Raw genomic sequence first — 14214 nt, 5'->3', positions numbered from 1 at the left:
GGCAGTGTGAAATCCAATGCGACTAATCTGTATAAAAATAGTTATTGAAATACTATATCTAATTAAGTTCATCACTTTCTTTCAATTGATTCATCAAACCCTTTTTCTCCATCGATCCGTTGTTCCAAAACATGATTATTGTGTATATAAAATACTAAATTCAATAATTATAAATTGCTTTTGCGGGCAACAAGAAGGTATTAGTGTCTGTTAGTTATATCATAACAATCCTGCAGTTACAAACATCAAACAAGCTTAAGATTTGCGTACATTATCATCTAATGAAGACAACAACTGTCCACTTTATTCCATGGACCTCAACATTTCTTTTGAAATATAATTAATTACAGGCCTCACTCACATAGATATATATCTATATATAGTAAAAATGACCGGATAAAGAGAGACACAGGGGTTGGAAAATGCTAGCTTAATCACATAAAGATGTCGCAAACTCGAATCCTTGGTTCAAAAGAGCCCCCATCACCCACAGCTTAGTATTTGGCAAGTTCATGTCATGCCGGCATTCTCTAGCCTGTTTTCAAGGACAATACCAATTAGTACAAAAAGTGATTCAGAAACCAAAAAAGAAGACTACCATGGATTATGCAGAAAAGGGAACCTCACATTCAATGTAAATGTTAACATAAAACTCTCAGAAACTGAGACCAAGCTTGAACTTCGAACAACAAAGCTCGTAAGTGACTCGAGAGCCCGATAAAGTGACAAAGCCACACCTTCCCCTTTGTTGCAAACCAGTTTCATGTAAAACCCTCTTTCTTCTACTTGAAAAACGTCCATCTACAAAAATACGTTGGTGCACGTTATATTTAAGTTATAGAAGGCATTGGTACGATTAACTAGTATTAGTTGTACTATGAACTGAACCTGCATGATCTTCTTGCAAACTTGATTGCTGTTTTGTGGAATTCGAATCTTCTTCGGCTTTTCATTAATCGTTTCTTGATGTTTTCCCAATCCTGCCAATGATGCTTCAAGTCCAGCAATCTCACATTTTAGCTTCTTGGCCTGCATTTGCAGCTCCTGAACATACAGTGCAGCATCTCCAACTATGGAGGCCTTGTCCATCTAAACAGAACAACAACATTAAGATTTAAGAGAGAGTTACTAAAACTATCAATACAATAAATATTACCTTAGTTATGTTAGGAACCAGTGATCGTAATTGATAGAGCTTCTCCTTCATGCGTCCCCTTCTCCTCCGCTCGGAAATCAAAGTTCTCGATCGATCAGGCTTCCTGTTCCTGCTGTCAGTTGCAGTGGTGGTTGCGGACGAATCCTCCTCCTCATTATCTTCTAGTTCTCCATTGGCATTCCCATCAAGACTTGGCATTAATGCATTGTTGATCAGAGCAATGCCATTGGGATTAAACACCATTGGTGTACTATTAGCATTATGATCAAAAACATCTTCTTGGGTTGGACCAAACGGGTTGTTGTTTTCGACCACCAACCCATTAATAAGGTCACAGTCGTAGCCACTGATGAACTGGTCTTCATTTTCTCCTCGAATTAGATCGATAATTAACTGATCAAAATTGGCATCATCTGTCAAAAAATCCTGCGGTTCAATGTCATTAATGTACACCAGAGGATTGGCAGATGCATCTAAGTTATCCATTACTGTTAGTTTTTTCGATGATGAGAAAATTGGTTATAAACAGAAGGAATTCAGTGTGAATAGAATCAAAAGGGGGAGGGTGGGTGTTTCTCTGACGTTAGGATCGAGTGAGTGTGATATTAAAAACATAATTCAAGAGTTGACAAAAACTAGATAAGAAACGAAAATTTATGATGTTTTCATGTATGTATCTGTGTGTGCTTGTCTTATCTAATCGTTATTTTCTATAATGTTTTCTAAGATTCTGTGAAAGAGAAAGAAGCAACTTAAATATTTTGGAAAGAGCATGATCAACAATGAAGTTTGCTTTCTAGAAGAGAATTTTTTAAGTTGGCGGCAAGCCAGATTCACGGGCTGGGCTGAAAAGTGCGTAATTGGATCGACCCAGAACTGTTGGGCCAGACCATACGGATGAGTTAGGCCCAGTTAAAATATTTTTTTTCATTAAAATAAAAACAAATTTTATGTTGATTAAAGTATTGGGGTGTGAACGGAATCAAAGGAGGAGTTTCTGACGTCTTATTAAATATTAATTAGTTCATCAAATTCATTAATAATTATAAGCTGTAATGAAGTCGGCGGATCGTGGCCTAACGCAGACATCCTGTTGTCATTATTCAAAAAACACAATAAATCCTCATCTCTCCACGGGTTTAACACGTGCTTATTAGGCACCGCACCACTCCATCGAGACTGACTTACACAAGGATTTTTTACTCCAAGAATTGCGGGCCCAATATCTTCTGGGCCTGGAGTTTTCTCATTTCTGTAAGTCAGGCTTTTGCGCAAAACTTACTCTCACTTCATGTGGCAGGCCCAAAGTAGATCATTAGGCTTACCTTAAGGATCAAACCCAGTATGCCCAGGCATGATCAGTGAGCCCACTCAGTTGCGTACACGTTTTGGAAGCACATTAGAACACACAATCCAGCCGAGGGAGACAACTTATTAAGTTGTTAGGTATATTGGACGTTCATTACTAACCACAAGCCAGAGTAAGACGCACAATTTGTAAACAAATTTGGTCGTTCGCTGTAACTCACTAAGACAAAGCAATTAAGGCCCACCACGCATAAAAAGCCCAGAAAGGCAGAAACGGTCAAGAATGCTGATTAGGCACTTCCGTATAGTTTGTTTTGACCATTAATTATCCGCCACGTGTTAAATCAAACTTAAAAAGCCAAAACAAAGTAACTATCACTGGAGGCGCATGGGGCCTACTCCTAGTCAGCACACGTTCGGTTCCTATCCAATTTCTTATCCGGTCGCGTCATTTTGCCTTCTTAAAAATCCAACAAAAAACGACTCGCGCCAGCTGTTTGTCAAATCCACACTGCCCACAGTTGTTAGGACAAAGCGAATCCACCACTCGATTCGTAAGAGCGTGTAAATTACTGCCGGACCATTCGTTCCCGGAACACTGCTCAGGCCACAATCCTCACGGAGCGCGTGGGAGAAGGAATCCTTGACTTCTGTACAGTCTCGAAAATACCCTTACAGTTGCAACCGTTAATTGCATAGAACCAAAAACGGTCCTTGTCTCTGATTGTCAATTTACCATATAGCGTTTTCATTACTCGAGGCCACGTGAAAGAAGCAAAGTACTACTAGACCTTCACTGACAAGCGAGTCAGCTCAGACGCAACTGTTGAAAGTTGAAACCTTATCCAAATCGATTTCTACGTTATTTCTTTCTTTTTGCGTCAAATATTCGATAAAAAAAATCTGCCAATGGGTAAAGTAAGGTTGTGCGTGTCGCTGAGTCAGCACGTAAAGCGATGATTTTGACGAAGCCGTATAAATATCGCTCTTTTACTCATCTTTTTCTTACAATCAATTCTTTATTGAAGCTGTTATTTAGAAAAGGTAATTGCGTTTGCTTTGATTATTTAGATGTTGCATTTTGGTTCGATTTCTTTTGCGAAGTGTTGGATGGTTTTTTTTGTTGATTGATTTATTTGTTGTGTTCGTGGGTTTAGATCGATTTTGAGTATTGAAAAGAATGGGGAGTGGATTTGAGGCCAAGTTGAGCTTTGAGGATTCAAAAGTTGTTGAATTTGATGATAAACATGTGTCTTTGATGGATCATGGATCTCCAAATCATGGGTATGTCTCGTTTTCTTCAACTGGTGATTTCTTCCTGTTTTCTGTTTATATCTTTGATTCTGAGCTTCAGGTGTTCGATGAAATTCCTAAATTGGATTGTTTGATTCAGGTGCTCTCATTATAAAAGGGGATGCAAGATCAGAGCTCCATGCTGCAATGAGATCTTTGATTGCAGGCATTGCCATAATGATGCAAAGGTTATTTTTCTTTCCATAATTAATCTGTTTATGAAGACAGGTCATTTTTAAGCTGAATCTTTGTCTGAAATTTGGCTTTCAATTCAAACAGAATGCTATGGAGATCGATCCTCGTGATCAACATGATATTCCTCGTCATGATATTCAAAAGGTTCGTACTTTATGATAATCTTTAGGGGAGGATGAGAACATGATTGTCAATTTTGCTTAAAATGATTCTAGTTAATTTATCAAGCATTTACCATTACTAAAATCAGGAATTAAAGCAGAAAAGTAGTTGCATTGGATTTGTTGAGATTATTTACTGGCATGCAGTTATCCTTCTACTTCTACATAGAAAATCAGAAGAAAAATGTAGATGTCACTTTGGGCCTTCCTGTGCTTGTTAATCTTTGCATACATACATACATACATATATACATATATATATATATATATATATAATTGAATTGGATTACGCCGTCCTAGTCCAACGATTCTCAATTTGTCTGAGAATGTCCGCATTTCGAAAATCCTTGTTCTGTTACATACTTACATGCATTAGAGAAATCTTTTTTCCCGCCCTTTCTGTGCATCAGGTGATTTCTTGGTCTCAAATGCTGGCTCTTCTGCGAGTGATTACTATATCAGAATCCTTAATTGTTGTCTAATTCTGTCATATTTTGTTTTGATATCCAGGTGATCTGTTCTCTCTGTAACACAGAGCAAGATGTGAGTGTCTTAAACATGAAACTAAACTTTGAAAGTTTGAGATTTCTTATAATTATTCATAGTTATGTGTCATTTTCTTAATATTCTTGTGTTGTTTTGAGCAGGTTCAGCAGAACTGTATAAATTGTGGGGTTTGCATGGGGAAGTACTTCTGTGCACAGTGCAAATTCTTCGACGACGATGTAATTTTCATCTCTTGGTTTACAATTTATCTCCTTTAGTTAATAGATAAAATGCTGAAGTGTCCAACAATGGTTGCTGTTTTCAGGTTTCGAAGAATCAATACCACTGTGATGAATGTGGAATCTGCCGGTGAGGTTTTATTCAATTAATTTCATATGTGGTGGAATACATTTAATCATATAAGAGTTTTAGCAAAGATGATTTTGTATTCTACACTTGAATAACCTCTTTAACTCATCGTCTTTGGGTTTTCTTTTACAGAACTGGAGGCAAGGAAAACTTTTTTCATTGCAAGACATGTGGTAAGTGAGAGAGACTATTAATCATTCTTTATTCTAGTGCGTCTGAATACTTCATCGAGTTGAGTTTCTAAAATTATCATTGTATACCCCAGGATGTTGCTACTCAAAGATGATGAAAGATTCGCACCGTTGTGTTGAAAGAGCAATGCACCACAATTGCCCTGTTTGCTTTGAGGTAGAGTAAACCATCAATCCACAAATCTCCCTGTGAAACATTGAATCTAGAAATCACTTGATGCTTACATGAATTCATCCATCCTTTGCTGCAGTTCCTTTTCGACACATTGAGAGACATTACCGTCTTACCTTGTGGACATACCATACATCTGGACTGCGTGAAAGAGATGGAGAAACATTACAGGTAAGGACTAGGCATTCTGCCAACTTTCATTTATTGTCTTCATCCGTCCATTTTCGAGCCATGGAGTTCATATGTATGCTTGATTTTGCAGGTATTCATTGTCTTTTTATGTCTTAATTTTGCAGGTACTCATGCCCTGTTTGCTCAAAGTCCATCTGTGACATGACCAAGTTGTGGAGGAAAACTAGATCAAGAGGTATTCAAAAAGTGCAGTGTTTTCTCTATTTTTTACAGCATGGGGCAGTAAGCGAGGGTGCTATTGGGCTTCTATAATTGGTTGGTTATGCTTAGACTTAGCCACTCACATTCTTCGCAAACTCTTAATGCAGATTGCATCAACTCCAATGCCTGCCATTTACCAAAACAAATTGGTAAGGAAGCATAGCATATAATAAACCTTTAGTCAATTTGTAGCCACCAATGAAATCTTATGAAGTTGCTTTTGTACGTTTAGGTGTGGATTCTCTGCAATGATTGCGCGGGCAAACTCTCATGTCCAGTTTTCACATTGTTGCCAACAAATGCCAGAGCTGCGAGTCCTACAATACCAGACAAACACGAGGCGGACCAACTAATTCATGCTCATCAGAGATGGCTGAGATGATGATATGACAGTGACAAAGATATTGCACTTGGCTAGCCATTCTTTTCATTCATTGGCTTGCAGCAATACATGTCTCAGCAGAAGTCGTGGGGAGCAACTCATGTTTGGAGTTGCTACATTCTGACATTCAGTCTAGCTTTAGTCTTGATACCGAGCGGTGCTGTTTTAAACAAATCCAGTAATAGCTGCTGTTCCGTTTTTCCAAGTTCTTTCATTCTTTTGCTCTTGTTCATCGAGCAATAGTCGGCTAGAGATGGGAGACACACCTTCACCATCCAAGAAACAACTATGGCATCTGCAATTTGTCACCTCTGTGTCTTGGAACCTTATTTATCTGTTGAAGTACATTTTAACAAAGAAAATGTGGTTTAGAGAATGAGGTCTCAATACAGAACATCAAGGTGGGTTTGTAGCAGATGAAGGGGTTCATCTTGTGCTGAGTTTGAATAGAAGGGCTCACTGAACATGATGCTGTGCATGGGCAACCAACCCTACAAATTCTATTGTTTATCATGCCTTGTCTTGTGCTCGTGTGCTGCTTGACGCATATGTGTAGCGGCATGAAAAGCGAGCTGCTGAGGACCCAGAATGTATGAATATCCTTGCTGCCAAACCTACACTGTAATAAGCGTTTCTTGCCAAGTCCAAGGTATCCTAATTTTATTTTTTTAGTTTCGATTATTAGTGAAATCCTTCTTTTATCTTGAAAGTATTGGAAAAATGGAAATAAAGGAAAATTTTCGTTTATATGTTTTTTTAACTAGAAACATGTACAGTACCTCTCTTCTTTCTTTTTTGAACTTTTTTTAAAACATTTATTTACCGTTAGGGATAATCTTCTCTTTGCTTTTGGCATTTGTGTACTCACCAGAAATATGCAAGGGAAGGATCAGAAAATTTAAATCCAACCGGAGCACTTACAGCCTGTTATCATTCTTATTCCAAAATTTTCCACTTCAATGGACCCCTTTGCGTGGCCCATTATGAACTGCTTTTTATCCCAGAAAATATAGGTTATTCTCCGTATCCAGGCTTTATTGCCCAGATCGAAAGCATGAAGACACCAGAATCCAAATCATGTGCAACCATCTATTGGGAAAAGTCACGGTTCACAAAGCTCATTAAACCTTTATCAAAACATGGGCAGCCCATGCCCTGCGTCGAGTCAGTTTATTTAATCCTTTTGGAAATACAATATTAGAGACAAGACTTGGGAATTGGGATGTGATAGTTTAAAATATTAAATTGCAAATCAAAGAGCCCAGCCGACCTAATCAGTAATCAGTAATCAGTAATCAGTAATCAGTAATCAGTAATCAGTAATCAGTAATCAGTAATAAGCAACTCAACCTTCCTTTTGTATTGAGTGACATTTCGAGTAAAGATTTAGCGAGAACGACAAAACTATTCATTTTAGAGGCTCCTTTCTCAACACCTTTTACCTTTACAAGGGTCAACAATAAAAGCTATGCCTCCTGCTTTACCTTGAACGAGACGTAGACGCACACAGCTTAGGCATGAAAGGTATCCTATGAGAATGCTGTATATAAGCAAGTCAATTCCAGAAAAACAAAAAAAAACGAAAAAAGAAAATATGAGCAAGTAAAACTTGGTCTTTCCAAGGCAGCTAGGTTAAATCTTAAATTAACCTTCCCTCTTAGTCTTATGTGCTGACTGCTAAGTGCACCGGACCTACCCAAAAGCCAAAATCGCAAGTAAAGTGAAAAGGTTAATCCCCATTCCATAAAGCTGACCCACGACAGCTGCAAAACCCAGGCCGCAGTCCACTAAGAGCACACCTGCACTTGTCCCACCACTTCCTCATTTCTTTACACTAAATTGATTTACAAACCCAGACAAAAAAAAAAAAAACAGATTTACAAACCGAAGCCATTGTCCCGCCAACAATTTTACTATCATTTTAAATTCAAACCAATTCCCCAAGCCCACTAGTTTTGCTTGTCCAAGATTTTCCAAAAGGAACTGATAGGTTTACCTATTGCTTAGCATCGAAAATGTGATCTAAGAGCTGCAGATGGCAGACCTAACGTGCTTTGGATTGAATTATAACCCGAGCTCCTGAAGCAAGCCTGTTAGGAGGAAAACAAACAAATGTCAACCAATTTAGATGATTAGCATTGCCAGCATAATTTTTATGTATAGAAATTTGTTCAATTATTGATAGGATTCAACACTTAACTTTCTTCAATTTTGATCACCTTCTCTCTCTCTATTCTCGATGAATCTTGCCTCTTTGATTTATCAGGCTCCATCATTCTTTTACCGCCACCATGACAAGTGCTAGTGGATATAGCTTGTGATCCATCAACCACATCATATGAGTTTCTATGTTTCTCAGAAATAGGAGACCTCATCGATTCACTCCTCGGTTGTTTGGTTATTGAAGCCTTGATAGATAGAGGAATGCACTTTGAACTCCCTGGGGTTGTTGAGTCCTCAATCCCATCAACTGGACCTACTTGCTTACAAGTCCTGCAATCCAGCTTTATCTCATACTTTAGTATGGAGTATTCAAATAAAATAGATGAATATAGTGCTTTGGAGACAAGCACGATGTGTGAATGAAGTGATATCAGCATATAAAATTTTAGCCAAAGATCGAGTATAAGTATCAGCAGAACAGCTAACCATTAAGGCAGGGGATGAAGAATAGTTACAAGAATTTCATCAGAGCCCCTAGTGCCACCACTACAAAATCTCACTCCTCAATTTTTAGCAGTTGACATACTCGACATTCAATTCCTTCTGAAACCATCAAAAGACTATTGAGTCTCCTGCTCAAGGAAAACCTCAACCCAAACGTTTAATGTCCTAGTACAATTTTTTACATTACACTAAATTTGCAACAGGTCTAGAAAGGAGACACCTTGATGATGTTGTGTAGAGATGCGTCTAAACATGGAAATGAGTTTCAATGCATTTAATATTCTAAAGTAACTAAACTATAACTCATGTTTAATACCAACAATAGCTGATTGGGAAAAAAAAAAAAAAGTGACAGATCATAAAGCACCGGAAGTAATAACTAAGTTTGTTTAGAGAATCCACGGTTGTCCATAATAACTTCAATCTAAAAAAATCTCATACTAAAAATGCCATGTAAAATATATCGGAGGGTCCTCAGTTTTTGTAGGGAATATATTCAAGGAGCAGAAATTCAACTATACAACTTTATATGCCCAACGGCTTAAGAACTAAGAAGGCTGTTTATTACTCCATAACATAATTGACAGGTTCTAGTTTCCACAAACAATTTTCTCTGTCCTCTACTTACAACGTACTGGATCAAGCATAGCCTCCTTTCAACATCCTAAAAGTTATACGCTCTCAAATTAACAAAAGCACTGATAGGACATACTTGAGAGCCTTGAATAAGCCAAGTGAGAATTTTGTTTCAAGTTCACCTTCGCAATTCTCTTCTTTTTTTGGCTTTCTATAAGGCTTGCTCATGCTCTAAGTGCCTTCAAAAGCTTGCTCACAGGCCTAGCAAACACCCCATTGCCCAATTGCAGCATAAGAAGCCAAATCTAGCTATAAAGGCTGGTGGTTGCAGCAAATTATGTCTAAGATTTAGAATATTCACCCAAAGCAGTTAATTAATACTGCTGACAAGTCCAATTACGCAAAGCATCTGAACTCGTGTTCATTGTTCTCCGGCACAACAGCATTGACTATGTAAATAGGAGATTGAGTCATTCTAAAAAGCTCATTTACCATACCATCAGAAACAAACTGCGCCGTTGCATTTTAATTATATAACACAGAAGAGCACAAAAGATAAAGAAATAGAAGCTTGAAATAGAACCATCAGTTGCTGACTTGGAAACCAGGTTTCCAAGAATTCAAGGCTGCTCAACAAGAAAATTAAGCCACACAAACCTGTCAGCATTGTAGGAAGAAGAACGCTTCAGAGTAGAAGCTCCACCTCCTTCCTCCTTGAGCAATTTTGTCTCAACCAGGCTCCCACTGAAGTATTCTTTATCATCCAACCTCAACCCCATCAATCTTGGATTCTTCGACAGGCAATCAAGCTCACCCAACATTAAAGTAGGGAATAGTGGGGAGGAAATTTTTGAATGGGAAAACTTCGCCCTGTAGGTTGGAATGATGCCAAACCTGTGGTCTTTCACTGATATTGACCCACATGAGATCAATTGCATCAACATATTTGTAGCCTTTAGTCTTGTATTGGTAGGCATCCTGATATCTTCTTCTTCAAGAATCCTAAAACTGTTGATTTTACTAGCATCAGCTCTGATCAAAGATTCTAAAGTTTCACTCTTCCCACACGACGAAGAAGCACTTGAGGAAGAGGTAGGAGGGGAGACTGAATCCCCAGTGATTTCAGAATTCTCTTTCCCATGTGTAACCTGATTTTGATAATTCTCATTGCATTCTGATTCAAGTGAACCGTCATCAGTTGAAACACCTCTCGTGCAAGTTTCTCGGGTGTTAGTTCTACCTACATTTTCCTCAGTCTGTGTTGAAGCATCAGCTGACCCCTCACTTTTGTAGATCTTGTATTCTGTCAAGCTCAGAGAACCATTCCATGGCAAATTCTTCCCAAAGCTGGATTCTGGCGACGCGCCAGAGGAACCAGGACGCTGAGCGGGAGGGGAAAGTTCATCATCCTGAGAATGCTTAGTCTCCTTCCCATTTAGGCTCGAAGATGATGAGGAATCATCTTGACTTCTAGAAGATACTGGTTCTGGTGATTGTTTCAGATTTTGAAACTTTATATTTCCAGTACTGAAACAATCTACAGAGAGAACATCATAAGATCGATTGTGTATGCAAGTTTAAATCATTTAATCGGTTAGAGGAAGGATGACAAACAATTTACCTGAACTGGATTCCTCAAAGAGCTCAGAGCCTTTGAGAACATACTCATTTCCATGAGCAGGAAGAATAATGTCATCTTCACTAAGATCACGCCAAACAAATCCATTCTTGTAGCTTCTACATTGACAAAGGAGAATATATTAACAACCTCTGTTTGTTCACAAAGAGACATTTTGACTTTTAGTTCTAAAAAAAGGAATTGCTTCAATTTTCATTCCTGAAACCAAAATATGACAATATATACATAAAACTCGGAAGATAAAGCTGTATTCTCAACATTCCTACATTTTCTCACCAACCAAATAAGCACTGAGAGGGGAAGAAAAACAAATAGCGTATGATATGATCTCACCTCTTAGAAGACCAAGAGTACATGGAGGCCATCCCTCTGCCTCTTAAAACATTGAGCCTCTCAATCACATCTGCAGAAACACATATTCACTCTCAGAAAAACTGTCAAGTATCAATCAAAAGACGGTACTCAATTATTAGAACAAGCAAACTATATGCTCAACTACCTCTCAAGTAAAGACCGTCTGGCGATGACAACGGCACCTCAATGAAGTGCGGGTGCTCGAGCTGGCGATTCCTACAGAGGTAGTAAACCACAGCCACCTTCTGGTTCTGCTGGTGATACTTTGGCGACCTCGCTGTCCTCACTCTCGCCCTCTCTGGACTCACTTGCCGGTACTTCTTCATTCTAGCATCCATTCCTGATCCAAACTCGCATCAGATAAAACCCTAGCAGAGCTCGCAGTCTCCTCTAATATACCCCGGGAATGTCTATTCGGCGAGCACAACCATCACCTGGTTGAAAATAACCAAACAGACGCAGTCGAATTAGCTTCAGATCTGAGCAATAAAAGCAAAACACCTTCAGCGCAACAAATTAGCAATGAAAAAAAACCATCAGAACAAGAAATCGCATCATTACCTCCGATACCGTCATTCAGAAGGAAAGAGATAAGAATGTGTGGAGTGAGAGAGAGGCTGTGCACAAATGGTTCAGCGAGGAAGAAGAAAGAGCTCGCAATTATTGCTTGAAATAGAGAAACAGTGTGTGAGGTGATATATTTATTTATCGGGGCATTCAAAGAGCGATGTATGTGATGGTGACTAGTGAAGGAGACGACGGAACGGAAGGGAAGCTTGCGAGGTCACTCTTTATTTTCTGGTCGTCTTCTTTGATTTTGGCTGATTCGATAGTGACACTGTAGAGTCCAAATTCTTAACATTAACCTTATATCTTAATCTGATTGATTTGTCATCAGGCAAAACCGTCAATGCCACGACCGTTGAATGAGAATTACTGAGTTGTCAAAAAACTATTCGGCCTTATTAACCGATGGAGCACTTTAATGTCCGACTGGAGTAATTAATATGGTGGTTTTATATTGCCCTTTTAGCACAACATGCCAATCCTAACCACCGGAGGAGGCAAAACAGTGCCTATCATGCTGTGCTGGAGTGGGACAATGGTGCCCATCATGCCATTGCAATGTTATTATATATTGAATAGTTGTTGTTCATGATTTTTAAATGTTCGAGTGTAACACACGTAGTTAAATAGGCAAAAGTATTTGTTTAAATGAACTAGCATGGCAAGGTTTTCCATTCCTGGTTCAGATTTTCAACAGAGCCTGATGCGTCAAGTCATTATATTTTATGGCGAGTTTCGAGTGTTAACACTTGAAAATAAGTGAATATGGCAGGTGGCAAGGCATATCCACTGTTGGAAGCCACAGCTTGCGTCACTGGTGCAGGTGATTTATGCGCCAATTGATTGGAAAATGATTGAAACCCCAAAAAATCATGTAATTAAGGTAGACAGTTAAGTGAACACTACACATATGTTTTTAATCAATGACTATTTGATGCCAAGTAGATTTTGAGGCATTTTGGGGTCACAATTTTGGTACTTTTGTCAATTGTAAACAATGATTTGCATTATAGTGTTTATTTGTTTGTATTAAATTAGGCAATTAGCCAATTAGTTACCCAAAAAGATATGTGGGTATTATTCTGTTTTATGGATCTTCGAAGCCCACTGTCAGTCGATACGGGTGAGGCCCACTGCAAAAATTTTGGACTATAGGCTTGTAGCGCATCAAACATTCTTCTTATACCATCCACCGTATGGGCTTTCCGGGAAAGATTTGAATTGGTTGGTCAACCCAATAAAATATGGGCCTACTTTTGCGGATCATAAGCCCAACTACGTGGATTCGTAGTATTGAACGCCGTTGGCCGTTAGGTTACCTTCACGAATTAGGAAATACGAAAATCTTATAAAAAAGAAGAAAAGAAAGGACTGGGCTTCCCTTCCCTAAATAAGAGTTTCGGCCTTTTGGGGATGGCTTCTGCGATAAGATCATCGAAACCGTCCATTTAAACTGAAGTTATGGAAGGACACCTAACCTGTCCAAACTCCAAAGAAACTTCAAGACTTTTGATCCGTTGCAGATTCCATGAAAAAAAAAAAACCTTCTCCCTAGTTCTCAGACATTTGTTTGTTGATACGGTTTTTGTTATCGAACTTTTTTTTCCTTTTTTCTTGGGTAACTTGGATATTTGTCTTTCTAATCGCTGTTTTACATGTCAAAATAGAGAGGGCCTATAAAAGATGGTATTTTTGGGTTAGTCGATTCTTGCGGACTCTCTCGGGGGAGAGAGAGAGAGAGACGGTATAGTCAAGTCAGTTATGATCATAAGGAAGCTCTCTAAAGAGAGCGACGGTAGTGCACTTGAGAAATGTCTGATTTAATCATTAGAAGAAACTCTTTATCCACAAAGAAAATCATTAATTGAAACTGAGTCGTTGGTCAAGTTGTCTTCCCCAGAGCCACTGCCGTGTTGATCAGATCACGCGCAGTGAGTCTTGCATTGGCCTAACATTCCTAACCTGGTCCAAGTGTCACATGACTTGCGAGTTGACGAGTTTCCTCCCTCCTGTTCTTGGAAGGGCAGGCAGCCATGTTCCAGTAATGTGAAGGGGAGCTTAGATTCGACTTTTCTTCTTCCTGTTTAATCGTTCCCAGTTTTTTGAATTGCTTTAGTCTTTGATTTATTCTTTGTCAGTGGGCAAATGAAAAACGGAACAACTCTCCGGCTTGACCAAAAAAATTGTGCTTCTACTGTTTTGATTGTGGCTTAGCACAGCGAGAGAACAAGCCTAAGATTTAATTTATCCCAAATTCATTCGTTAATGGTTAGGTTTGGATCGATTACTAAACATTTCACCCGGA

The 14214-nt window shown here is 38.8% G+C and overlaps 2 protein-coding genes and 1 pseudogene across 3 annotated transcripts; 1 reads left to right on the top strand and 2 right to left on the bottom strand.

Annotated features, from left to right (window-relative positions):
* Window positions 1-397: 397 nt before the first annotated feature.
* LOC120002029 (transcription factor FER-LIKE IRON DEFICIENCY-INDUCED TRANSCRIPTION FACTOR-like) lies at window positions 398-1642 on the bottom strand. Its single transcript, XM_038850578.1, has 4 exons — window positions 1157-1642; window positions 889-1089; window positions 628-801; window positions 398-535 (listed from the first exon to the last, which is right to left on the bottom strand). Exons 1-4 carry the CDS (start codon window positions 1640-1642, stop codon window positions 431-433), a joined length of 966 nt encoding a protein of 321 aa, XP_038706506.1. The 3' UTR covers window positions 398-430.
* Window positions 1643-3361: 1719 nt separating this feature from the next.
* Window positions 3362-6866, top strand: LOC120001203 (annotated as a pseudogene).
* A 577-nt stretch (window positions 6867-7443) lies between these two features.
* Window positions 7444-12190, bottom strand: LOC120002292 (protein UPSTREAM OF FLC-like). 2 transcript variants are annotated; one of them, XM_038850989.1, is made up of 7 exons: window positions 11904-12190; window positions 11488-11821; window positions 11322-11391; window positions 10971-11086; window positions 10007-10886; window positions 8306-8599; window positions 7444-8196 (listed from the first exon to the last, which is right to left on the bottom strand). In XM_038850989.1, the coding sequence occupies exons 2-7, from the start codon at window positions 11678-11680 to the stop codon at window positions 8151-8153; spliced, it is 1599 nt and encodes a 532-aa protein (XP_038706917.1). In that variant the 5' UTR covers window positions 11681-11821; window positions 11904-12190; the 3' UTR covers window positions 7444-8150. The 2 variants fall into 2 exon arrangements, with proteins under 2 accessions (XP_038706917.1, XP_038706916.1); XM_038850988.1 differs by having other exon boundaries at window positions 11488-11776.
* Between the last annotated feature and the right edge of the window lie 2024 nt (window positions 12191-14214).

This window comes from Tripterygium wilfordii, chromosome 7, assembly GCF_013401445.1.
Source record: "Tripterygium wilfordii isolate XIE 37 chromosome 7, ASM1340144v1, whole genome shotgun sequence".
NCBI classification, from domain to species: Eukaryota; Viridiplantae; Streptophyta; class Magnoliopsida; order Celastrales; family Celastraceae; genus Tripterygium; species Tripterygium wilfordii.
This window is presented reverse-complemented; position numbering and strand designations above follow the sequence as displayed.